This window comes from Gossypium hirsutum, chromosome A05, assembly GCF_007990345.1.
Source record: "Gossypium hirsutum isolate 1008001.06 chromosome A05, Gossypium_hirsutum_v2.1, whole genome shotgun sequence".
Lineage (NCBI taxonomy): Eukaryota > Viridiplantae > Streptophyta > Magnoliopsida > Malvales > Malvaceae > Gossypium > Gossypium hirsutum.
In genome coordinates, this window is record NC_053428.1 from 108,251,622 (window position 1) to 108,276,153 (window position 24,532).

At 35.2% G+C, this 24,532-nt stretch overlaps 4 protein-coding genes across 4 annotated transcripts; all 4 read left to right on the forward strand.

The window, feature by feature from the left end:
- The first annotated feature begins 14 nt into the window (after nucleotides 1-14).
- On the forward strand, nucleotides 15-7,060 carry LOC121228996 (putative disease resistance protein RGA3). The gene is made up of 2 exons (XM_041112059.1): nucleotides 15-102; nucleotides 5,532-7,060. The coding sequence occupies exons 1-2, from the start codon at nucleotides 15-17 to the stop codon at nucleotides 7,058-7,060; spliced, it is 1,617 nt and encodes a 538-aa protein (XP_040967993.1).
- LOC121203375 (putative disease resistance protein At3g14460) lies at nucleotides 5,578-22,058 on the forward strand. Its single transcript, XM_041112061.1, has 5 exons — nucleotides 5,578-5,719; nucleotides 13,443-15,343; nucleotides 15,513-15,684; nucleotides 15,827-17,499; nucleotides 21,953-22,058. The coding sequence occupies exons 2-5, from the start codon at nucleotides 14,091-14,093 to the stop codon at nucleotides 22,056-22,058; spliced, it is 3,204 nt and encodes a 1,067-aa protein (XP_040967995.1). The 5' UTR covers nucleotides 5,578-5,719; nucleotides 13,443-14,090.
- On the forward strand, nucleotides 7,061-10,767 carry LOC121228997 (putative disease resistance protein At3g14460). Its single transcript, XM_041112060.1, has 2 exons — nucleotides 7,061-10,543; nucleotides 10,687-10,767. The coding sequence occupies exons 1-2, from the start codon at nucleotides 7,061-7,063 to the stop codon at nucleotides 10,765-10,767; spliced, it is 3,564 nt and encodes a 1,187-aa protein (XP_040967994.1).
- LOC121229693 (uncharacterized) lies at nucleotides 21,461-23,050 on the forward strand. Its single transcript, XM_041114508.1, has 2 exons — nucleotides 21,461-22,419; nucleotides 22,495-23,050. Exons 1-2 carry the CDS (start codon nucleotides 22,369-22,371, stop codon nucleotides 22,774-22,776), a joined length of 333 nt encoding a protein of 110 aa, XP_040970442.1. The 5' UTR covers nucleotides 21,461-22,368; the 3' UTR covers nucleotides 22,777-23,050.
- Nucleotides 23,051-24,532: the final 1,482 nt, after the last annotated feature.

Consider the following 24,532-nt stretch of genomic DNA (forward strand, 5'->3'; position numbering starts at 1 on the left):
CTACGGACTCTAAGATGGCAGAAGCTTTTTTGGGTGCTGTTGTGAATGAAGCGGTGGCGAAAGTGATTCCAATTGCCGCTGAACAAATCAGCCTTGCATGGGGTTTCAAAAAATAGCTGAAAAAACTTGGTGATGTTGTTCCAATAGGGTCGGAAGCGTGTAAATTATTGTACTAAAAAATCACACAAAGTTCAATTTCCAGGGAAGAGAGGTGGATCACAAGGATCTCTTAAATACCAAGTCTTTCCTTAGTAAGAATATTCCTTCTAACGTAATTTAATAGCACAATTAAATACTACTATTATACCCTCAAATATTGAAAGAAAAATAGGACAAAAAGAACATAAGAGTTTTAACGAGGTTCGGTAAATTATACCTACGTCCTCGGGCACTAACACCAGATGATAACTTTACTATCTCCAAAATATTACAAACAAATAGAATTCCTTAAGTATTCTCAAATGGGAGAAGAGAGAAAACTAAGAGAGAAAGATTGGTTGGGATGGTTGAAATGAGAAATGGTTAGGCCTATTTATAGTTGAGGTTCAGGGACTAACTTGCAAATGGCCTAAAAAATTAGGGACCAAAATTGCAATTATCCCATTCAACTTTAAACAACTTGCCTATCACTTTTTTTTTTCTTTCGGTGCCACTTGCACCTCCTATTTTTGACTTTTCAACACCCTTTTTAATTTGTCTTTTCAACAATCTCTACCTTGAAGATTTGATTAGGATAATCACATCTTCACATACTTCCTTCAACTCCCCAAATTCGATAAAGCTATCTTTTGTAGTGCCTCCAAATGCGCTCTCGAGCGCCATACACCTAAAGGTGCTCAAATTCTCAGGATGTTAATCAAGTTCAAACAATGATTAAACTTGATTGTTGTTACCACCTTGGTCATCATATCTGCGGGATTATCTGCTGTCGGAATCTTCTGAAGTAGAATTTTTCCTTTTTCAAAGACTTCCCGCACAAAGTGATATCTTACGTCGATATGCTTGGTTCTTGAATGATAGACTTGATTTTTCGCTAAATGAATAGCGCTCTGACTGTCACAATATAAACTTATGTGACTTTGAACAACTCCTAAGTCTTTCAACAATCCATTAAGCCAAATAGCCTCCTTAACAGCTTCTGTAACTGCCATATATTCTGCCTCTGTAGTAAACACAGCTACTGTAGACTGTAAGGTAGACTTCCAACTCACTGGGGCTTTCGCAAGAGTAAACAGATACCCCGTAGTTGAACGACGTTTATCTAAATCACCAGCAAAGTCGGAATCAACATATCCAACTACAAACTGACCAAGTGCTTCATCCTGTTCAAAAATTAAACCAACATCTACGGTTTTTCGAAGATACCGTAGAATCCATTTCACAGCTTGCCAATGTCCTTTTCCAGGATCATGCATATACCTGCTCACAACTCCAACAGCTTGTGAAATGTCAGGCCTCGTACACACCATCGCATACATCAAACTCCCAACTGCATTAGCATATGGGACTTTCGCCATATATTCTCTTTCATCTTCAGTCTTCGGAGATAATTGAGCACTAAGTTTCAAATGAGAAGCAAGTGGGGTACTTACATGTTTTGTGTTTTCATTTACACCAAAACATTGTAATACATTTTTCAGATATTGCTTCTGATTTAAACAGAGCTTGCCTCTCGGTCTATCTCTACTTATCTCCATGCCGAGAATCTTCTTGGCCTCACCTAGATCTTTCATCTCAAACTCTTGATTCAACTGAGCCTTCAGCTTATCTATCTCATTTTGGCTCTTCGAAGCGATTAACATATCATCAACATACAAGAGTAGATAAATGAAAGATCCGTCATGCAGCTTCTGCAAATATACACAATTGTCATATTTGCTTCTTGTGTACTTCTGCCTTCTCATAAAGCTATCAAATCGCTTGTACCACTGCCTCGGGGATTGCTTCAATCCATATAGCGATTTGTTCAGCTTACAAACCCAATTTCTACCACCAGCATCTGTGTATCCTTCGGGCTGAGTCATATAGATCTCCTCTTCTAACTCACCATGCAAGAAAGCCGTCTTAACATCAAGTTGAGCTAGTTCTAAATTCAACTGTGCTACCAAGGCCAACAAAATTCTAATGGAGGAATGCTTCACAACAGGGGAAAATACATCATTGTAGTCAATTCCCTCCTTCTGAGCGTAGCCTTTAGCTACCAATCTTGCCTTGTAGCGAATATCCTTCTTGCTAGGAGATCCATCTTTCTTTGCGAATACCCACTTGCATCCGATTGCCCTTTTACCTTTCGGTAATTGCGCCAATTCCCAAGTATTGTTCTTCAGGAGAGACTGCATTTCTTCATCCATGGCGCTTTTCCATTTATCACTTTCTAAGCTTTGCATTGCTTCTTGATAAGTGATAGGAATATCATCAACAACGGGAAGGGCGTAGGCCACCATATCAGTAAATCGAGCAGGTTTACGAATTTCTCTCCGTGGCCTTGCAACTGCAACTGGTTCTGGTGTACTTAGTGGTTCTTGGGTCAGAACCTCTTCAACCTCTAATTCCTCCATTGTGGCTGGAGAATTAGACTTATTAACTGGGCAAATCCCCATCTGCTCAAACTCCACCTGTTTTGGAGTACACTCCACCTGCTGTGGAGTATTGCTCGTCTGAATATCTTTATCTGCTACCTTTTTTAATGTGGCAGATTCATCAAAGGTAACATCTCTGCTACAGATCATTTTCTTTGTGCTTAAGCACCAAAGACGAAATCCCTTCACTTCAGAAGTGATTCCCACAAAGAGAGCTTTCTTTGCCCTCAGATCTAACTTTGACTCCTTCACATGGTAATATGCAGTGGATCCAAACACATGTAAGGAATCATAATCTGTAGCCGGTTTCCCAGACCATACCTCCATAGGAGTTTTTCTTTCTAATGCAGATGATGGCAAATGGTTAACAAGATGGCCAGCGTATGTCACAGCCTCAGCCCAAAATTGCTTGCCCAACCCAGCATTGGACAATATACATCGAACTTTCGCCAGCAATGTTCGATTCATACGCTCTGCCAATCCATTCTGCTGTGGTGTATCCCTAACTGTGAAGTGTCGAACAATACCATACTCTTGGCACACATCGAAGAACGGATCACTTTTATATTCCCCTCCATTGTCCGTCCTAAGCCGCTTGATTTTCTTGCCAGTCTGGTTTTCGATCATAGTTTTCCATTTAAGAAAAACTCTAAGCACTTCATCCTTAGTTCTCATGGTATACACCCAAACTCTTCTGGAAAAGTCATCAACAAAAGTAACAAAGTAGTGTTTTCCTCCCAATGAAGGTGTCTTGGAAGGCCCCCACACATCTGAGTGAACATATTCCAAAATACCTTTTGTATTATGGATAGCAGTACCGAATTTCACTCTCTTTTGCTTTCCCAGAACACAATGCTCGCAAAATTTTAATTTGTAAACCTTTACACCTTTCAACAATCCTTGCTTTGCCAGAATTTGCAAGGATTTTTCGCTGGCATGTCCCAACTTCATATGCCACAACTGCATTGAGTCCAATTCTTTGTTACCGGAAGCTGTAACGACTGCTCCAATAACTGTACTACCTTGGTAGTAATACAAGTTATTTTTCCTGATGCCCTTCAATATCACAAGTGCGCCAGATGTCACTTTCAAAATCCTATCTCTCATAGTAACAACTGAACCATTGGATTCCAAGGCTCCCAATGAGATGGGATTTTTCTTCAAACTGGGCACGTACCGAACATCAGTCAGAACTCTGGTTGATCTATCTTGATTCTTTAATTGGATTGAACCTATCCCAACAGTTTTACAGGCATTGTCATTGCCCATATAAACAACTCCTCCATTTAGTTCTACTAAATCAGAGAACCACTCCCGGTTAGGGGACATATTGTAGGTACAACCCGAATCTAATATCTACTCATCTGAATGGAACGACGATGATGATGCAACCAGTGATAGTTCAGAGTCACTAGTATCATGCTTAGCAACACAAGCATCTACAGCAACTTTTCCCTTATTCTTCAGCTTTGGACAATTTTTCTTCTAGTGGCCTTTCTCATGACAAAAAGCACATTCATCTTTCCCGAGTCTGGACTTTAACTTTGATCTCCCCTTTTGAGTTTTCTTCCGAGTGTATGAACGACCTCGGACTACTAAAGCTTCTGTATCTCTGATTGAGTTTTTCTGTTTGTCCTTCTTTCTCTGTTCATAACTGTATAAGGCCGCACAGACTTCGCTCAGAGATATATCACTCCTGCCATGAAGTAGAGTAGTTTCTAGGAACTCAAACTCCTCAGGAAGTGACTCCAACAGCATCAAAGCCAAATCTTCATAACTCCAACAGCATCAAAGCCAAATCTTCATCTTTGAATGTCTCATCCATATTCAGCAAATCAGTGACTAACTGATTAAATTTGGTGATGTGATCATTCATTGTGGTACTTGGGACGTATGTGAAGCGAAACAGTCTTTTCTTCAAGTGGAGCTTATTTTGACTATTTTTCTTCAAAAATTTTTCTTCAAGTGCCACCCACAACTTATTTGCAGAAGTCTCCTTTGAAAAAGCATACCTCTGCTCTCGAGAAAGGCATGATCGAATTGTGCCACATGCCAACCGATTGATCGCCTTCCAATCTTTCTCCTGTACATCATCTAGTTTCTCTTCATCAATGGCAATGTCTAGACCCTGCTGAAAAAGGGCATCTAGAACCTCACTTTGCCACATACCAAAATGGCCCGTGCCATCAAAGATCTCCACGGCCAATCTTGCATTTGCAATTGTCGGTCTTGTCTACATGGACGATGTTGAAGCTCCTACACCGACTGTTTTCTCCATAATCTTTCAATATACCTAAGGAAATATTTTCTGATTTGGAAGATCAGTTTAAACTGCAACCACAGAGCATACTACGATTAACCTTCGGCTCTGATACCACTTGTTGTTCTAATAGGGTCGGAATCGTGTAAATTATTGTACTAAAAAATCACACAAAGTTCAATTCCCAAGGAAGAGAGGTGGATCACAAGGATCTCTTAAATACCAAGTCTTTCCTTAGTCAGAATATTCCTTCTAACGTAATTTAATAGCACAATTAAATACTACTACTATACCCTCAAATATTGAAAGAAAAATAGGACAAAAAGAATATAAGAGTTTTAACGAGGTTAGGTAAATTATACCTACGTCCTCGGGCACTAACACCAGATGATAACTTTACTATTTCCAAAATATTACAAACAAGTAGAATTCCTTAAGAATTCTCAAATGGGAGAAGAGAGAAAACTAAGAGAGAAAGATTGGTTGGGATGGTTGAAATGAGAAATGGTTAGGCCTATTTATAGTTGAGGTTCAGGGACTAACTTGCAAATGGCCTAAAAAATTAGGGACCAAAATTGCAATTATCCCATTCAACTTTAAACAACTTGCCTATCACTTTTTTTTCTTTCGGTGCCACTTGCACCTCCCATTTTTGACTTTTCAACACCCTTTTTAATTTGTCTTTTCAACAGGTGAGACACTTGGAATGATCGAAGCTTTCTTGCAAGATGTAGAGGAAAAGCAAACAAAGAATACCTCAGTGAAGTTATGGTTAGAGAGGGTCGAAGATGTTGCTTATAAGGCTGTTGATGTCCTTGATGAGTTTGCTTATGAAATTCTCCGAAGGAAAGTGGAGATTCGGAACCAAATTCTGAGGAAGGTACTCGACTTCCTTTCTTGTAACAATTCTATTTTATTTCGTCTCAAGATGGCTAATAAAATTAAGGACATCCTTACATCACTGGATGACCTTAACAACTTGGCCAGTCAATTTGGTCTCCAACAGAGAGCTATAGATCATATAACTCCAGTTACTGCATATGGAGGACCAAAGGTGGAGACAATCTCCTCCCGCGGTGACTCAAACATTGTCGGAAGGAAACATGATGTTTCAAAAGTAGTTAACCTGTTAGTCAATCCCAAAGATAAGCAGGTTGTCTCTGTTGTGCCTATAGTAGGTATGGCAGGTCTTGGCAAAACTACTTTAGCGAAGTTGGTGTATGATGATTTGAATGTGCAAAGGCGTTTTGTCAGATTCTGGGTGTGTGTCTCTGATCATTTCGATGTCAAGAGGATTTTAAAAGAGATGTTAGAGCATTTTACTGATGATCCGATCTCAATTCCTCAAAATAAGAATGCAATGGTTGAGAAACTCAAGCAGAAGATTGAAGGGGCCAAAGAAGGAAAGGATCAGATCAAGTATCTTCTTGTACTTGATGATGTATGGGATGTTACGGAATGGGAGGATCTAAAGCTTTGTCTGGAAGGAATCAGTACAAATGGCGGGAATGGAGTTATTGTGACAACACGCAAAGAAGATGTAGCATCAACAGTGCAAGCACGTTCGGATCAATGGCATCAACCAGAAAAACTAGAAGACGAAGAATGTTGGTCCATAATTAAAGAACGTGCACTGAGAGACTCTCCAATATCTCACGAATTAGAGCCTATTGGAAAAGAAATTGCTAAGCAGTGTCAAGGTGTGCCATTAGTAGCTAACGTTATTGGAGGGTTAATGAGCAAAATTGAATTGAGTCCCCGCGCGTGGTTGGAAATTCAAAGAAGTGGTGTATGGGGTTCACCAGAAAGTGTGTTAAAAGTGGAACGTGTATTAAAACTAAGTTTCGATCGCCTGTCTTCTCCATCTTTGAAGAAATGTTTTGCGTACTGTGCCATGTTTCCTAAAGATTATTGCTTTAAAAAAGAGGAATTGATCCAACTGTGGATGGCTGAAGGATTTCTTGGCACCTCTATGGCAATGGTGGATAATGGTAACAAATACTTGAATGAACTTTTATCAAATTCCTTATTCCAAAATGTTACGAGGGACACTTGCGGGAATATTCTCACACTCAAGATGCATGACCCAGTGCATGATTTATCTTTGTCTGTGTCAAAATTTGATGCTTTGATTTTCAGAAAAAATTCCACTCCCATCACAAATGAGTGTTCTCATATTCGTCATCTCAATGTTGGATGTGATGGGGAATCATTGCCATGAATGTTGACAATAGTTGCTCCGAAATTATTCTCGTTGTTTTCAGAGATTGATTTGTTCAAGAAGCTATCAAAAAGCTTTAAATTCAAAAGATTAAGAGTCCTAAAGTTGGTCGGTACTTCTTATATTTTTGAGTTTCCAGATTCCCTTGGAGAATTGAAGCACTTGAGGTATTTGGACATCTCAGGGACTCGTATCAGAGCACTGCCTAAGTCCTCAACCAAACTTTACCATCTTCAAACATTGAGGCTCTTGGGTTCAGTGATATTAACCTTTCCGGATGTATTGGAAAATTTGATAAGCTTGAAGCACTTGTATTTTGATACACAAGATGTTCAACCAGATAATATCGGAAACCTGACTTGTCTTCAAACATTACCCGTATTTTATGTGGGTTTAGAAAGGGGACATTCAATTAAGGAGTTAGGATCCCTAAACGAACTCCGTGGAGAATTGGAGATACGCCGTTTACAGTGTGTTAGAAACAAACAAGAGGCTAATGGAGCAAATCTACACCTTAAAGAAAAATTATGCAAGTTGATATTTGATTTTAAATGGAGTAGTAGTTATAACAGTGAGGAAGTGATGGAAGGTCTCCAACCCCACTCAAAATTGCAAAGCTTAACTGTTAACGGTTATGGAGGCAACAACTTTCCCTCATGGATGTTAAGACCTGTTGGTGATTCTGGTTTGTTTTTGCTTAACAATTTGTTGGAGCTGGAGTTGTTCCGTTGCCACAATTGTGAAAGTCTTCCACCTCTGGGCCAATTGCAGAATCTCCAGTTTCTTAATTTGAGAAATCTGCGGGAAGTGAAAGGCATGGGTAGTGAATTTTATTGCAACAAAGGCATTGATGATATGAATAAGGTGATCAAGGTGTTTCCTGCATTGAAAAAATTCACCTTAAGCGGGATGGAAAGACTAGAAGAATGGACAGCAATGACGGCCACAAAGACAATCATGTTTCCTTGCTTGGAGGAGCTGAATATTTGGAGTTGTCCTAATTTAAGTTCAATTCCAGAGTTGAAAGGATTTTCCTCTCTCCAAAATCTATCAATTGAAAGCTGCGCTGAGTTGGAAGTTATTTCGATAACCGGGGGATGTTCATCTCTTGAAAAGCTTAGCATTCTTTTTTGCAAGAAATTAAGCAAGATTGGAGACGGATTATCTAGCTGCACTTGTCTCAAAGAATTAGGTCTATATGGTTGTCCTAATTTAAGTTCGATTCCAGAGTTGAAAGGATTTTCCTCTCTTCAAAATCTATCAATTGGAAGGTGCAATGAGTTGGAAGTTATTTCGATAACCGGGGGACGTTCATCTCTTGAAAAGCTTAACATTCACCTTTGCGAGAAATTAAGCAAGATTGGAGACGGATTATCTACCTCCACTTGTCTCAAAGAATTAGATCTATATGGTTGTCCTAATTTAAGTTCGATTCCAGAGTTGAAAGGATTTTCCTCTCTTCAAAATCTATCAATTGGAAGGTGCAATGAGTTGGAAGTTTTTCCGATGACCGGGGGATGTTCATCTCTTGAAAAGCTTAACATTCACCTTTGCGAGAAATTAAGCAAGATTGGAGACGGATTATCTACCTCCACTTGTCTCAAAGAATTAGATCTATATGGTTGTCCTAATTTAAGTTCGATTCCAGAGTTGAAAGGATTTTCCTCTCTTCAAAATCTATCAATTGGAAGGTGCAATGAGTTGGAAGTTTTTCCGATGACCGGGGGATGTTCATCTCTTGAAAAGCTTAACATTCACCTTTGCGAGAAATTAAGCAAGATTGGAGACGGATTATCTACCTCCACTTGTCTCAAAGAATTAGATCTATATGGTTGTCCTAATTTAAGTTCGATTCCAGAGTTGAAAGGATTTTCCTCTCTTCAAAATCTATCAATTGAAAGGTTCAATGAGTTGGAAGTTTTTCCGATAACCGGGGGATGTTCATCTCTTGAAAAGCTTAACATTCACCTTTGCGAGAAATTAAGCAAGATTGAAGACGGATTATCTAGCTGCACTTGTCTCAAAGAATTAGATCTATATAGTTGTCCTAATTTAAGTTCGATTCCAGATTTGAAAGGATTTTCCTCTCTTCAAAATCTATCAATTGAAGTGTGCAATGAGTTGGAAGTTATTCCGATAACCGGGGGATGTTCATCTCTTGAAAAGCTTAACATTCACCTTTGCGAGAAATTAAGCAAGATTAGAGACGGATTATCTACCTCCACTTGTCTCAAAGAATTAGATATATATGGTTGTCCTAATTTAAGTTCGATTCCAGAGTTGAAAGGATTTTCCTCTCTTCAAAATCTATCAATTGAAAGGTGCAATGAGTTGGAAGTTTTTCCGATAACCGGGGGATGTTTATCTCTTGAAAAGCTTAACATTCACCTTTGCAAGAAATTAAGCAAGATTGGAGACGGATTATCTACCTCCACTTGTCTCAAAGAATTAGATCTATATAGTTGTCCTAATTTAAGTTTGATTCCAGATTTGAAAGGATTTTCCTCTCTTCAAAATCTATCAATTGAAATGTGCAATGAGTTGGAAGTTATTCCGATAACCGGGGGATGTTCATCTCTTGAAAAGCTTAACATTCACCTTTGCGAGAAATTAAGCAAGATTGGAGACGGATTATCTACCTCCACTTATCTCAAAGAATTAGATCTATATAGTTGTCCTAATTTAAGTTTGATTCCAGATTTGAAAGGATTTTCCTCTCTTCAAAATCTATCAATTGAAATGTGCAATGAGTTGGAAGTTATTCCGATAACCGGGGGATGTTCATCTCTTGAAAAGCTTAACATTCACCTTTGCAAGAAATTAAGCAAGATTGGAGACGGATTATCTACTTCCACTTGTCTGAAAGAATTAGATCTATATGGTTGTCCTAATTTAAGTTCGATTCCAGAGTTGAAAGGATTTTCCTCTCTTCAAAATCTATCAATTGAAAGGTGCAATGAGTTGGAAGTTTTTCCGATAACCGGGGGATGTTCATCTCTTGAAAAGCTTAACATTCACCTTTGCGAGAAATTAAGCAAGATTGAAGACGGATTATCTAGCTGCACTTGTCTCAAAGAATTAGATCTATATAGTTGTCCTAATTTAAGTTCGATTCCAGATTTGAAAGGATTTTCCTCTCTTCAAAATCTATCAATTGAAGTGTGCAATGAGTTGGAAGTTATTCCGATAACCGGGGGATGTTCATCTCTTGAAAAGCTTAACATTCACCTTTGCGAGAAATTAAGCAAGATTAGAGATGGATTATCTACCTCCACTTGTCTCAAAGAATTAGATATATATGGTTGTCCTAATTTAAGTTCGATTCCAGAGTTAAAAGGATTTTCCTCTCTTCAAAATCTATCAATTGGAAGGTGCAATGAGTTGGAAGTTTTTCCGATGACTGGGGGATGTTCATCTCTTGAAAAGCTTAACATTCACCTTTGCATGTTCTGCATGTCTGTGATATCACAAAACTTGGAATTGGTACCATAACTTCATAAAATATTCATTTAGTTTTGAACTACAAGTCTCATATATTGCTTTGTTCATCCTTTTTTTCTGCTATTTTATTGCTTCTAATTTAAGAACGATGATATTTTCATGTTTTAACGTTTTGTTTAAACCAGTACTGCATGAATTATCCAGTATCCACTCATGAAATTTCTGAATTCTTTTTGGATGTGAAGGGAGATGCTGATAGGGCTTGAGTCAGAGTGAATTGTTCTCCTTCCCAACATTAAAGAGCTATAATATAACAGACAATCAACTCTTCGATTGGGTGTTCATCTGATGTCTGTCTGAGCTGATTTTTGGACAATCTCAAGGGTTTCGATTGTACAAAGTTGGATTTTTCATATGGACTTTGTAGCTTCAGGTTTTTCATTTTCAATGTTAGACATATTTGGGTGATATTCTCAACTGTTATGTTTAGTTTGTTTTGAGATTATTTGTTGATAGTCTTGTTTAACTTTGTATGTTTTTTTTATTATTGTTGTTTTGTACTGTGATACCTTTGAATATAGAGAAGTTCTTAAGTGGACTTTCAAGTTATGTGATTTTTACCCTTTGTTTTAGAGGGATTTTCCACATAAAAAATTGTGCGTCTTGTTTAATTGATTCCGCGTGATTATTGTGTTTTATTTTGTGTTGACTGATAGTTCATTATGCTATTAAGTTTGCCATAATTATTAATTGATATTTATTAAGAGTAAAAAATATAAATTATAGTTGTATACAATGTTGAATGTATTGGGTTTCATCCCATCAATATTCAAAGATTGCCCCACATTCAAGATATCCATCTTCCTTGTCTGCACTTTTTGTTAGTTATATGAAGCAGGGAAAGAGCCAATGGCCTCTCAAAAGTTTTTAGTACAGCTACAGCTGCTCTGAACTTGGAAGCAAAAGGTGCTCGGTCGGGTTATTATATCATCCCCCTTAAGTCTATTTATATATTTTTTAAACTCAAAGAATTATTTTATGCCCTTTTTAATTTATCGTTTAACAATTTCATATGTTTTTTCGTTTATTCAATTTTCAAATATAAACCTCTTAACATATATTAACCTAAGTTTTTCTTATAAATCCAAGTATTTTTTTTACTAAAAAGAATTAATTCTAAAAAGTAAATTAAAATAAGTGACTCAAATGAAAATTTACTAACGTTAATTGGGTGACTAAGATGAGTGTACAATAACATTGAAAAAATAGTGAGTGATTAAAATGAAAACGACTTTTAACAACAATGACTAAAATAAAAATAGTTTAACGACAATGCCTAAAATTAAAATTTTTATTTCTCAATGTCTAAAATGAAAACTTATGAAAGTTGAACAACCAACTGTGGAATTTACCCAATAATTAATGTGAAATGATGGTTTTTATTTATTTATTTAGATAATGATCTTTTAAAACAAATTTTGTTGAAATAATGTTGGATTTTTTTAAATATATTTAGTTAGCATTGTATTTATATATTTTTAAGCTATATTTAATTTTGTTTAGCAAGTCCACTCATTCAAAAAATTATCTTTAATGTTGTGGGAGACATCAACAATTTTTTAAAGAAATTATCGAAGTATTATCTATTATTAGGAGAAAAAAATTCGATTTGAATTTAAAAAATTGAAAAAAATTCAAAATTCAAATTATTCGAATTAATCGAGTCAAGTAGATTTTTTTTTTCAAATTTCGAGTTCGAATCGAATTACGATTCAAGGCATTGAAATTGCATTGCTTTTGAGAAGAGGCATAGGCATTCTCAAGCTCAGTTACATAATCTTCAACAATTAAGTTTTTCACCTATCATTTAAGTTTCTACCAATAAATGTTGAGTGCAATAAAAATGTACATTGCACTTTAATTATAGAAATGTTTTTGTTTGAAGAGGTAGTTACAAACTTCAAATATAAACGATAAAAATCTAAAAATCTAAGAATCCCTCTTCAATTTAATTAAGACCAAAAGTCACTTATGAAAGGAAAGATGAGCCAAACAGACCCGCTTGCTGCTGGTGCTAAGATGTCTCACATTCCAGAAATCTGTCTTTATTTCCAAGTTTGTTCATCGGCTTGAAGCTTTCTAAGGGAAGTAACTGCATTTTGATTGATTTCTACAGTTAGTCAATTCACATATTATAAACATTTAGATTCTCCACAGCCTGTCTGGCATTATAGATAACCATTAGCTCAAGTGGCAGCATAATTTATATATATATTGCTTGGAATAGGAGTCATATTTGATTAAAAATAAAACAAAAAGGATCCGATGCCAAAATATTTTAATTTTTAAGTAAAGTAGTCATAAAATAATAATGCACGCTGTATTTACCTACTACCACTTGCCTACCTCTTCTTTCATATATTTCATAAGAAAGGACGCAATTCAAATCACTTTACCGAAAGCAATTCATCATCATTTCCATTTGATTTCCTAGACTTGGTATCATCCTTTACACATGAAGTAATCGTTACTTTAATTTCCAGAGTTACAAATTTGTTCTTGTCTTCTTCATTTTTTGTGTGGGATTTTCTTTTCCGTTTCTATTTCCTAACATTTCAAACCTTTCAGACTACGGAAGCAAAGATGGCAGAAGCTCTTTTGGGTGCTGTTGTGAACGAAGCCGTGGCGAAAGTAATGTCAATTGCCGCTGACCAAATCAGCCTTGCATGGGGTTTCAAGAAACAGCTGAAAAAACTCGGTGAGACACTAGGAATGATCGAAGCTTTCTTGCAAGATGCAGAGGAAAATAAAGAATACCTCAGTGAAGTTATGGTTAGAGAGGCTCGAAGATGTTGCTTATGAGGCTGTTGATGTCCTTGATGAGTTTGCTTAAGAAATTCTCCGAAGGAAAGTGGAGATTCGGAACCAAATTCTGAGGAAGGTACTCGACTTTCTGTTGGTGTTAGACACACTTTAACCGAATGAAGTAAGAACTTCAATCTGAACTTTAACAGCAGTGTATTATACCCGGATAAAATATGAAGGAAAAATGCTTGAAGTTCACGCTTTTAGCTACTGTCAACAATGGAGAACAGAATTTTGAAGGCAAAGAAAGATGGAGCATATGGAAGAAAATCTGATGATTTCATTCATTTGAAACATTGGCTTAAAGCCATTACATATACCAGTCATTTAGCTGGTCAAAAGATTAACAAATCCTTTACCTAAACACTACCTAACTCCACTTATTACATTGGAACTTACAAAACTAAACTTGTACACTTGAACAAAGCTGGTAACCAGCTCTTTAACAATCAAGTTACATCAACTTGTCATTTAAACATAATTCAAAATGAACTAATTAAGAAAAAACATAGTTAGAAAATAACAAAATGTAACAGAGAACAAACAGTGGTATTAACATCTCCTGTTACATGTATTTTACCCGGGTAACTTATGTGTATGAATTTTTGCACATATTTTACCCGGACAAAGTATGTGCATTAATCTGCATGAGCTGCATGTCTTGCATGGGAACTAACTTCAACACTTTCTTTCTTGTAACAATTCCATTTTATTTCGTCTAAAGATGGCTAATAAAATTAAGGACATCCTTACATCACTGGATGACCTTAACAACTTGGCCAGTCAATTTGGTCTCCAACAGAGAGCTATAGATCCTATAACTCCAGTTCCTGCGTATGGAGGACCAAAGTTGGAGACAATCTCCTACCACGGTCACTCAAACATTGTCGGAAGGAAACATGATGTTTCAAAAGTAGTTAACCTGTTAGTCAATCCCAAAGATAAGCAGGTTGTCTCTGTTGTGCCTATAGTAGGTATGGCAGGTCTCGGCAAAACTACTTTAGCAAAGCTGGTGCATGATGATTTGAATGCGAAAACGCTTTTTGATGTCAAATTCTGGGTGTGTGTTTCTGATCATTTAGATGTCAAGAGGATTTTAAAAGAGATGTTAGAGCATTTTACTATTGATCAGATATCAATTCCTCAAAATAAGAATGCAATGGTTGAGAAACTCAAGCAGAAGATTGAAGGGGCCAAAGGAGGAAAGGATCAGATCAAGTATCTTCTTGTACTTGATACTGTATGGGATGTTACGGAATGGGAGGATCTAAAGTTTTGTCTGGAGGGAATCAGTACAAATGGCGGGAATGGAGTTATTGTGACAACACGCAAAGAAGATGTAGCATCAACAGTGCAAGCACGTTCGAATCAATGGCATCAACCAGAAAAACTAGAAGACGAAGAATGTTGGTCCATAATTAAAGAACGTGCACTGAGAGACTCTCCAATATCTCACGAATTAGAGCCTATTGGAAAAGAAATTGCTAAGCAGTGTCAAGGTGTGCCATTAGTAGCTAACGTTATAGGAGGGTTAATGAGCAACATTGAATTGAGTCCCCGCGCATGGTTGGAAATTCAAAGAAGTGGTGTATGGGGTTCACCAGAAAGTGTGTTAAAAGTGGAACGTGTGTTAAAACTAAGTTTCGATCGCTTGTCTTCTCCATATTTGAAGAAATGTTTTGCGTACTGTGCCATGTTTCCTAAAGATTATTGCTTTAAAAAAGAGGATTTGATCCAACTGTGGATGGCTGAAGGATTTCTTGGCAGCTCTATGGCAATGGTGGATAATGGTAACAAATACTTGAATGAACTTTTATCAAATTCCTTATTCCAAAATGTTACGAGGGACACTTGCGGGAATATTCTCACATTCAAGATGCATGACTCAGTGCATGATTTATCTTTGTCTGTGTCAAAGTTTGATGCTTTGATTTTCCGAGAAAATTCCACTCCCATCACAAATGAGTGTTCTCAAATGTTGGATGTGATGGGGAATCATTGCCAAGAATGTTGACAATAGTTGCTCCGAAATTATACTCGTTGTTTTCAGAGATTAATGTGTTCAAGAAGCTATCGAAAAGCTTCAAATTCAAAAGATTAAGAGTCCTAAAGTTGGTCGGTGCTTATTATATTTTTGAGTTGCCAGATTCCCTCGGAGAATTGAAGCACTTGAGGTATTTGGACATCTCACGGACTTCTATCAAAGCACTGCCCAAGTCCTCAACCAAACTTTGCCATCTCCAAACATTGAGGCTCTTGGGTTTAGTGACATTCACCTTTCCGGATGGATTGGAAAATTTGATGAGCTTGAAGCACTTGTATTTTGATAGTCAAGAGCTTCAATCAGATAATATTGGAAACCTAACTTGTCTTCAAACATTACCCGTATTTTATGTAGGTTCAGGAAGGGGACATTCAATTAAGGAGTTAGGATCCCTAAACGAACTCCGTGGAGAATAGGAGATACGCCATTTAAGGTGTGTTAGGAACAAACAAGAGGCTAATGGAGCAAATCTACACCTTAAAGAAAAATTATGCGAGTTGAAATTTGATTTTATAGGGAGTTATAGTGATAAGAGTGAGGATGTGATGGAAAGTCTCCAACCCCACTCAAATTTGCAAAGCTTAACTGTTAGCTGTTATAAAGGCAACAGCTTTCCCTCATGGATGTTAAGACCCGTTGGTGATTGTGGTTTGTTTTTGCTTAACAATTTGATGGAGCTGAGTTTGTTCTATTGCGACAATTGTGAAAGTCTTCCACCTCTGGGCCAATTGCAGAATCTCCAGTTTCTTAATTTGAAAGATCTGAGGAAAGTGAAAGGCATGGGTAATGAATTTTATTGCAACCAAGGTATTGATGATATGAATATGGTGATCAAGGTGTTTCCTGCATTGAAAAAATTCACCTTAAGTGGGATGGAAGGACTAGAAGAATGGACAGCAATGTCAGCCACAAAGACAATCATGTTTCCTTGCTTGGAGGAGCTGAATATGTGGGATTGTCCCTTGTCGAAAAGTGTTCCATTAACGGGACAATATTTATCTCTTGAAAGTCTTGGAATTTCCGGTTGCAGAACATTAAGCAAGATTGGAGACGGATTATCTACACCCACTTGTCTCAAAGAATTAGATCTAACTCATCTTAATATAAATTCGATTCCAGATTTGAAAGTATTTTCCTCTCTTCAAAACCTATCAATTCAAAGCTGCAATGAGTTGGAAGTTATTCCGATAACTGGGAAATGTTCATCTCTTGAAAGTCTTGGCATTCTCTTTTGCAAGAAATTAAGCAAGATTGGAGACGGATTATCTACCTCCACTTCTCTCAAAATATTAGATCTAAGATACTGTTTAAATTTAAGTTTGATTCCAAAATTGGAAGGATTTTCCTCTCTTCAATATCTATCAATTCAAGGCTGCAATGAGTTGGAAGTTCTTCCGATAACCGGAAGATGTTCATCTCTTGAAAATCTTTGCATTTTCAAGTGCAAAAAATTAAGCAAGATTGGAGACGGATTATCTACCTTCACTTATCTCAAAGATTTAGATCTACATAATTGTCCTAATTTAAAGCCCATTACAAGTTTAGATGGACTCTCTTCTCTCACAGAATTAAAATTGGACAATGTAGGGGAAGGATGGAGTTGTCTGCTACCAAATATGTTTCGATCCAATACTTCCCTTCGCAGTCTAAGAATATTAAATTTGCCTGATCTGATATGGAATCCAGATGACAGCCTTGGTAGGCTTAATTGCTTGGGAGAATTGACCGTTGGTGGTTTCTCAGAAGAGCTGGAAGAATTCCCGTTTCTCAGTTCCAGTCAATATCTCAGTGCCTCCCTTCGAGTTCTAGAGTTGATTGGTTGGGAAAAGCTAAAGAGTCTTCCTCCCCAACTTCAATTCCTCACTGCCCTTGAAGATTTGAGGATACTAGAGTTTCAAGGAATAGAAGCCTTGCCGGAGTGGTTAGGAAATCTCTCTTCTCTAAGGCGTCTGCATATCGGTTCATGCAGTAAACTCATGTACCTGCCTTCTGTAGATGTTATGCGAAGCCTCTCCAGATTACAAGAAATTAGCATTGCATATTGTCCTCAATTAGAGACAAGATGTGAGAGGGAGAGAGGCCCTGAACGGTACAAGATTTCCCACATTCCACTAATAACTATTAATTATTGTAGGTAAGTTGGATTTTTCATATGGACTTTGTAGCTTCAGGTTTTTCATTTTGTAAATTATATTTGGGTGATATTCTCAACTTTTCTATTTAGTTTGTTTGAGATTATTTGTTGATAGTTGTATTGAGTTTAGTATGTTTTTTATTGTGGTTTTGTCTTGTAATACCTTTAAATATAGTGAAGCTCTTAAGTGGACTTTCAAGTCCGTAGTTTTTACCCTTTGTTTTAAAGGGATTTTTCACGTAAAAAATTGTGCGTCTCTTTTAATTAATTTCTTATGATTATTGTGTTTTATTTTGTGTTAATTGATGATATATTATGCTATTAAGTTGACCATAATTATTAATTGATATTTATTAAGAGTAGAAAAAAAATACAGATTGTACTTGTATACAATGTTGAATGTATTGGGTTTCATCCCATCAATATTCCTTGTCTACATTTTTTGTTAGTTGTATGAAGCAGCAGGGAAAGATCCAATGGCCTCTCAAAAGTTTTTAATACAGCTACAGCTGCTCTGAACTTGGGAGCAAAAGGTGCTTATATTAAAAACAGCATGAGTTTTTATGCCAAACTAGTTTTATATTTGAAAATGGTCTACTACTTGTTATATACTAATTATTATACCATATTACATTATCCACATATTTATATATATAATTAAATATATCATTTTGTTCGTAGATTGGTTTATAGTAGATGTGTTTATAGGTCGGGTTAGACTGAGTTTAAGTATGATATTAATATACTTTGTATTTATTTAAGTCTAACCCAATCCGAAATATGGGCTTACAATTTTATCCAAAATCATCAATATTTGTAAAAGACTAACTCAAATTAATTTTATGGCTGCTCATATTATTTTGTAAATTTTTTTAAAAGTATTTATATAACATTATTTTAATATTTAATAATTTTATTTATTGAATTTTTTTATATAGTCAACTTAACATTATTTTAAATTTTACATTAGAGTAGTATTATATATTTAGTATATGTTTATTTTTTTTAATGTGTTCTAAATTACATAATATATATAAAAACTAACATAATATAAAGTATTATAAACATAAAATGGACCAGGGCAGGTCGGGCTCGGGCTTGAAGATTCAAGCCTGAGCTCGACCCATATTTTAAATGGATTTAATTTTTTTTGCTTAAGCCTATTTTCCGAGTCTAATATTTTTACCTAAATCCTTCTAAATTTCAAGTGAACCTTCAGACCTAAACGAGTAGCTCGACTCATGAACAAATCCAATTTATAGTTAAAATATTATTATTATATCTTTTAGGTGTCGTAATCTTTTAAACTAATCTATCTATGGATATAATTTATATTTTAAAAAGACTAAAAAACCCATTTATAATGTAACATATCCTCTCAAAACCATTTATAATCTAATTGAATTTTGCTCAATTTTGGGTCACTTAATCAATTATTAATTTCATGGGTCTGGCCACTAATTTTGCAGCAAAAACTTGCACATCCAATTTTTTTTTCAATAGAAAAATGCAACAAAATAGCGACTACAAGGTAAAAAAAAAACATTAATTAATGATAGACATTGGAGCAAGATCATCATTAAATAATTATTGGATCGAGATCGGAAGTTCTTTAAATAATTGAAAGTTGTTGTAGTGTAAGCTAGTAATTTTAGTAATATGATTGGTAATTTTGTTGTGGTTCCTATTAATATGTCATATGTCGAATTTGCACTTTCTAATAGCAGTCGACATTTTACTATTTGTAACATTTTTAGTTAAAAATATTTCAATTAATAAAGCATTATCACATTCTTACTACTATTTTTGTTATTTCAGTTTTAAGATTTTTTTTTAAATACTTTAATTTAACTTTCAAATTTTAGTCAATTTAATTTTCTTTGGATAAAAAAGTTGACTAAAGTATTAAAAATTTAATGGTATTGATATGATAATCTGTATAGTCATTGTGTGTTCTTCTTTATTCACATTAATAATTATTTTTTAAAATTTAAATTTTTATAAAATACACACATGCTTATGTGCATTATCACATCATTGTCCTTAAAATTTAACGATCCAAAAAAATAATTTGATTAGAATTTTAAGGTGGAGTGTGAAAGTGCTCCAAAAATAATAAAAAGAAGGTGAAAAAAAAAAGATAAAGCACACAGAGTTTTATGGCCGTCAAATTCCATACTTCAATCAATGTTTTTTTAGTCACTTATTCAAAATGCATTACAGAATACATATTGAAGCTTAGCCTTCTTTAGTTGTAAACCATTTGTCACAAATACCCATTCTATGACTATGAAGGGAAAGTCCGGTATATTCAAGCTGTCGAAACTATTTTTTATTTTTGAAAACGGTTGATTTTTATTTTTAAGAAAATAAAAATGGGGTCACTGTCAATCTTTTTTTGTTTAGGTGTGATCAGATCATCTTGTAATTTGATTGTTTTAATAAAATGTTTTGTTTTACTAAAACAACGATTTTGGTCTACGAAATTCGAGAAAATGGGTTCGGGAGTCGGTTACGTACGAGGAAGGATTAGCACCCTCGTAATGCCCAAAATTGGTACCTAATTGATTAATTAATTTCTTAATGTCGAAAGTTAGAAATCGGAAAAGAATTTAAAAATACGATCCTCCTTTTTTTATTAATGTTAATTTTACAAAAAAAAATGTTTGGATAAATCGAAAGCGAATGGTAAAGACCTTCTCGTCCCGAAATAATAAAATGTCACATCCAGTACGTTAGGACACGACATTTTAAACCTTCGAGAATAAGCTTGTCTTTTGATTCTCAAAACTCATGCGTTTTAATTTTAAAAGGATATTCGGTCATTTGGGTAAAACGAGAAAAAATCGAAACCCAGTATGTTAGGGTACGATCTCTCAAATTTCCAAACACTGGATATTGCCTTTATTAAAGAATCTTTTTTTATGAATTTAGAGTAAAAATTGATATAATATTAAAAAATGATAAATGAATAAAACTGTATGCTAATGGATGACGACATTATAAATATACTAGTGAGCAATTCATAATACATATGACAGCAATAATTACATAACATACATCATTTGAATGTGAATATTAATAATCAAAGAAAATGAAATGAATGATATAAAATAATTTAAAGCAAATAACAAGACAATTTTAAACAAATGATAAAAGGGTTTAAAATAGATATAAAAAAAAAGGCAATTTGAAGTAAATAATGCAAGGCAATTTAAAATGATTAATATACAAAACAATCTAAAATAAAATAATATATAAAACAACTAAAAAACAATTTAAGACAACACATAAAAAGGTTTAAAATAAATAATGCGTAAAATATATAATGTATAAAAATACAAAACAACTTAATATAAGTGATATATGAACTCTTAAAATAAATAATAATAAAACAGTATAAAACTGAATAATATATACACATTTAAAATACGTAGTATGTAAAAAAATTTAAGATAATAATATACAAAAACAGTTTAAATTAAATAATATAAAGTAATTTGAAACTAAAAGGCTAAGGACCGAATCACAGATCGGAATAAAATTAGGGGGTAAATTTTAAAAAGGAAAATTTAATAAAACACGAATTAGGACTTAAATGAACGCGCGAATAATATGGGAGGACCAGATGGGAAATAAACCCGTCCCCCAAAACGTGCAGTTCTATTAGGGACCAAAATAAAACAACAAAGAAATTATAGGGGCAAATTCAAAAATTAAAAAGATTAAAATAAGGACCACATTAAGAATTGCTTCAAAAGCGGAAGGACTGAGGGTGCAAATAGACCCTCAGTCTAAAAACATGCTGATCCTAAGCGGTTATGGGTCAGATTTCGGGTCGCATCACAAAACGACGCCATTTTGACGTCCGAACCCAAGGCATAAAACGGTGCCGTTTTACTCCCCTATAAAACCTCAATTTTTTTTTAAAAAACTTCATTTCAACCGTGCCTTTTAAAAAAAGGGGGGAAAGGGGTTTGAGGTTTCTCTCTAAGGTCCCCATTTTCGGCGTTCGGACCACTGTCCGTTTGTTGCCGGCGACCGCCGTATACGGTGGCCGAAGATACGAAACTGGCGCCCTTTCAACCCCTTTTTCCTTTTCCGACCCAGAGTCGTGGACAAAACACTCAAAAACCTCACGAAAATCGGAAGAAATCAAGAAAAGCACTCGGTTTCAACCTCTCTGACCACCAAAAGGTAAAAAAAAGTTGTATTTTTTTCTATGTACATGCGTACGATAAAAATAGATAGCCTATGAAAATGAGAATACCTAATCTTTTTGATTGATATTTTCATGTTCGTAAGAGAAAAAAAATGATTTCTCTTGGGCTTTATAGCCGAGAGAGAAAAAAATAAAGAAAAAATGCCAGTTTTCTTTCTTTGTTGTTGTTCTTGTCCTCTTTTGCAGGTACGGAGGCGACGTGGCACTCGGCGTGGGGCATACGGAAGTGTGCTGGAGGTCGTACGGTGCTGGAGGTGAGGGCAAGGGCTGTGGCGCACCTAGGGAAACCTAGGGTTTTTGAGAGTCTAAATTGTTGGGCCATTTGGGCCTTGTGTTTTTGGGTTAGGGTTCATTGTAATGGTTTTGGGGTTGGGTCTTGTATTTGGGTTTTAATTGGCTGTAAATGGACATTATATTTTGGGCTTAATTGTTTATTAGTTTGGTTCTTGTTTTATTGTATGTGTATGGGCCCGGGCAAATTTGGGCCTGTACACAAGCCATAAGTGTTTTTGGCATCAACAGAACCAACCACTATTAGTGAAGCTGTGCAACAACTTGAATGTAAGAAGTTGTTAAGCTTAAGCCTGAAGCCTTAATCAACAATGGCACTCGGACTTTACAACAGCTTCCATCAAATAGAAAACACATGGGGTGTAAGTGGTTGTTTCGGACTAAAAAGAATCTAGATGGAACTATTGCACTATATAAAGCTTGTATAATTGCTCCAGGGTATTCATAAGAAGCTAGCTATGACTTTCATGAAACATGTTGCGAGATGGCCAACCATGCAACGGCGAACACATGTGACAGACAGTAAATGGCGGACAATCCAACAGCAAGCACATCTGGCTAATTGTCCAAATGTGAATCTCTTGGCGGACAGTCCTTTGGCTAATTGCTTTGCAGACTGTCAATATGCGAACTATCATGTGGATAGCCACGTTGCTTACAGTCAATATGCGATAAGCTTGGAGGACTGTCCAAGCGAGAATAAACTTGCGGAGAAGTGAGTTGCGGATTGAAGACATGCGAAGTGTATTTGCTAAATATGCTTGCAGATCGTGAAGCTGCGAAGTGATTGGCGGCAATCTGACTCATGCCACTGGTGCATTACGCAAATGATTGACTTCTCCTTTGAATATATGTTTAGATGCTAATCTTGTCATCCAGTTTTTTAGGAGATTAAGAATTTTTAGTAGAGTGCGAGAAAATGAATCTTGTTATAAATAGTAATGTTTTTCTTTTTGAAATTATTATGAAAAATATTGGCAGATTGTTTACTACTATCATACTTGTTTCTTCTCTACTTTCCTTTCTTTCTTAGTTCATATCTCTAACAAAAACATTTAGCCCAGTTGTTAAGTTCAATGCCATTTGCACGGTTTCTAGCAGTAGCGGTGAAGAATGGATGGTCACTCAGACAAATTGATGCTAATAATGGATTTCTAAATGCCAATTTATCTGAACAAATCTATATGAAACAGACACCAATATTCAAAGTTGGTGGAGTTGGTGGTAAACAAAGTGTTTCCAAGCTAAATAAGGCATTCTATGCGCTTAGATAAGCCCCACGAGCACGGTTTGATACATTGAAGCAGTCCTTAATTGAGAAGTTAGATTTTACAGTTTCAAAAGGTAGACTTATTGCTTTTTGTACGGTGTAATGCTACATCTAAGGTGATTATGATGATATATGTTGATGGCATAGTATTAACAAGGGATTCAAGTAATGAGATTGATGAAGTCGTGACCAAATTCAATTAAGAGTTCTTTTTGAAGGAAATTGGTGACCTAAACTTCTTTCTTAGCATTGAAGTTCAACAATTGAGTCATGGTATTTTTCTTAGTCAACAGAAATACATTTTGGAGCTACTTGATATGACATCAATGCTTTATGCTACACCTATACCAACCTCAATGCTAAGTTTGTCAAAGCTTACGTCATTTGATGGACAACCTTTAACTAGCATTAAAAAATATCGAAGCATTACAGGAGCACTACGATATATATGCATTGCATGTTGAAATGTTACATATGCTGTAAATAAGTTAAGTCGATATGAATGCACCGTTTGACTCTATTGCAACCTGGATTGATTAATTGGTTCAACTGTTTAAGGTGAATGAAAGTGTTTGATTGTAGTGATCATTTAAGCTGCATTGCAAAAATCATGTAAAGGAAAAAAACACACATTTGTTTATGCAATTCGATTTTGTTATGTGTATTGAATCTAGTTCAGTGTGTAACGACCCGAATTTTACAGTTATCGGAAAAGTGTATTTTCGGGTTTCTATTTTTGAAAAATGAATTCGTAAATATTTATTAAAAATATTTACGAAATTAATTGAGTGATTAATTAGAGTTTAATTAAGTGAATTAGCTTAAATTAAGGATAATTGGATAAAGAAAATTGAATGCCAAGTGTGTGGCAAAACTAAAATACAAATGTAATAAATATTATGCATATATTTGTAATACATGTATGTATTTGCTTATTATTTAAGTAAGTATTAATGTATTTATTATTATTAAATTGATATTATATGATGAATAAATTAAATAAAGACAAATGTGTGGATATGATTTGATACAAATGTATAAATAAAAATACATACATTTGTAATATATGTATTTAATTATTAATAGATATTTATTAATTATAAAATATATTTATTAATTAAATAATTATATTATAAGATTTTTATGTAATAAATAAATTAAAACATGACAAATGTATGATGATGATGTGTTACATGTGTAAATAT

Coding starts and splice junctions, on each gene's coding strand:
- LOC121229693 (XM_041114508.1), top strand. CDS start 22,369: ATGGCACTCGGACTTTACAACAGCTTCCATCAAATAGAAAACACATGG. Junction 22,420..22,494: donor AAATAGAAAACACATGGGGT/GTAAGTGGTTGT, acceptor TAATTGCTCCAG/GGTATTCATAAGAAGCTAGC.
- LOC121228996 (XM_041112059.1), top strand. CDS start 15: ATGGCAGAAGCTTTTTTGGGTGCTGTTGTGAATGAAGCGGTGGCGAAA. Junction 103..5,531: donor ACAAATCAGCCTTGCATGGG/GTTTCAAAAAAT, acceptor TCTTTTCAACAG/GTGAGACACTTGGAATGATC.
- LOC121203375 (XM_041112061.1), top strand. CDS start 14,091: ATGGCTAATAAAATTAAGGACATCCTTACATCACTGGATGACCTTAAC. Junction 15,685..15,826: donor TTGATGAGCTTGAAGCACTT/GTATTTTGATAG, acceptor CGTGGAGAATAG/GAGATACGCCATTTAAGGTG. Junction 17,500..21,952: donor AGGGAGAGAGGCCCTGAACG/GTACAAGATTTC, acceptor CCTCTTTTGCAG/GTACGGAGGCGACGTGGCAC.
- LOC121228997 (XM_041112060.1), top strand. CDS start 7,061: ATGTTGACAATAGTTGCTCCGAAATTATTCTCGTTGTTTTCAGAGATT. Junction 10,544..10,686: donor TATCACAAAACTTGGAATTG/GTACCATAACTT, acceptor TGTTTAAACCAG/TACTGCATGAATTATCCAGT.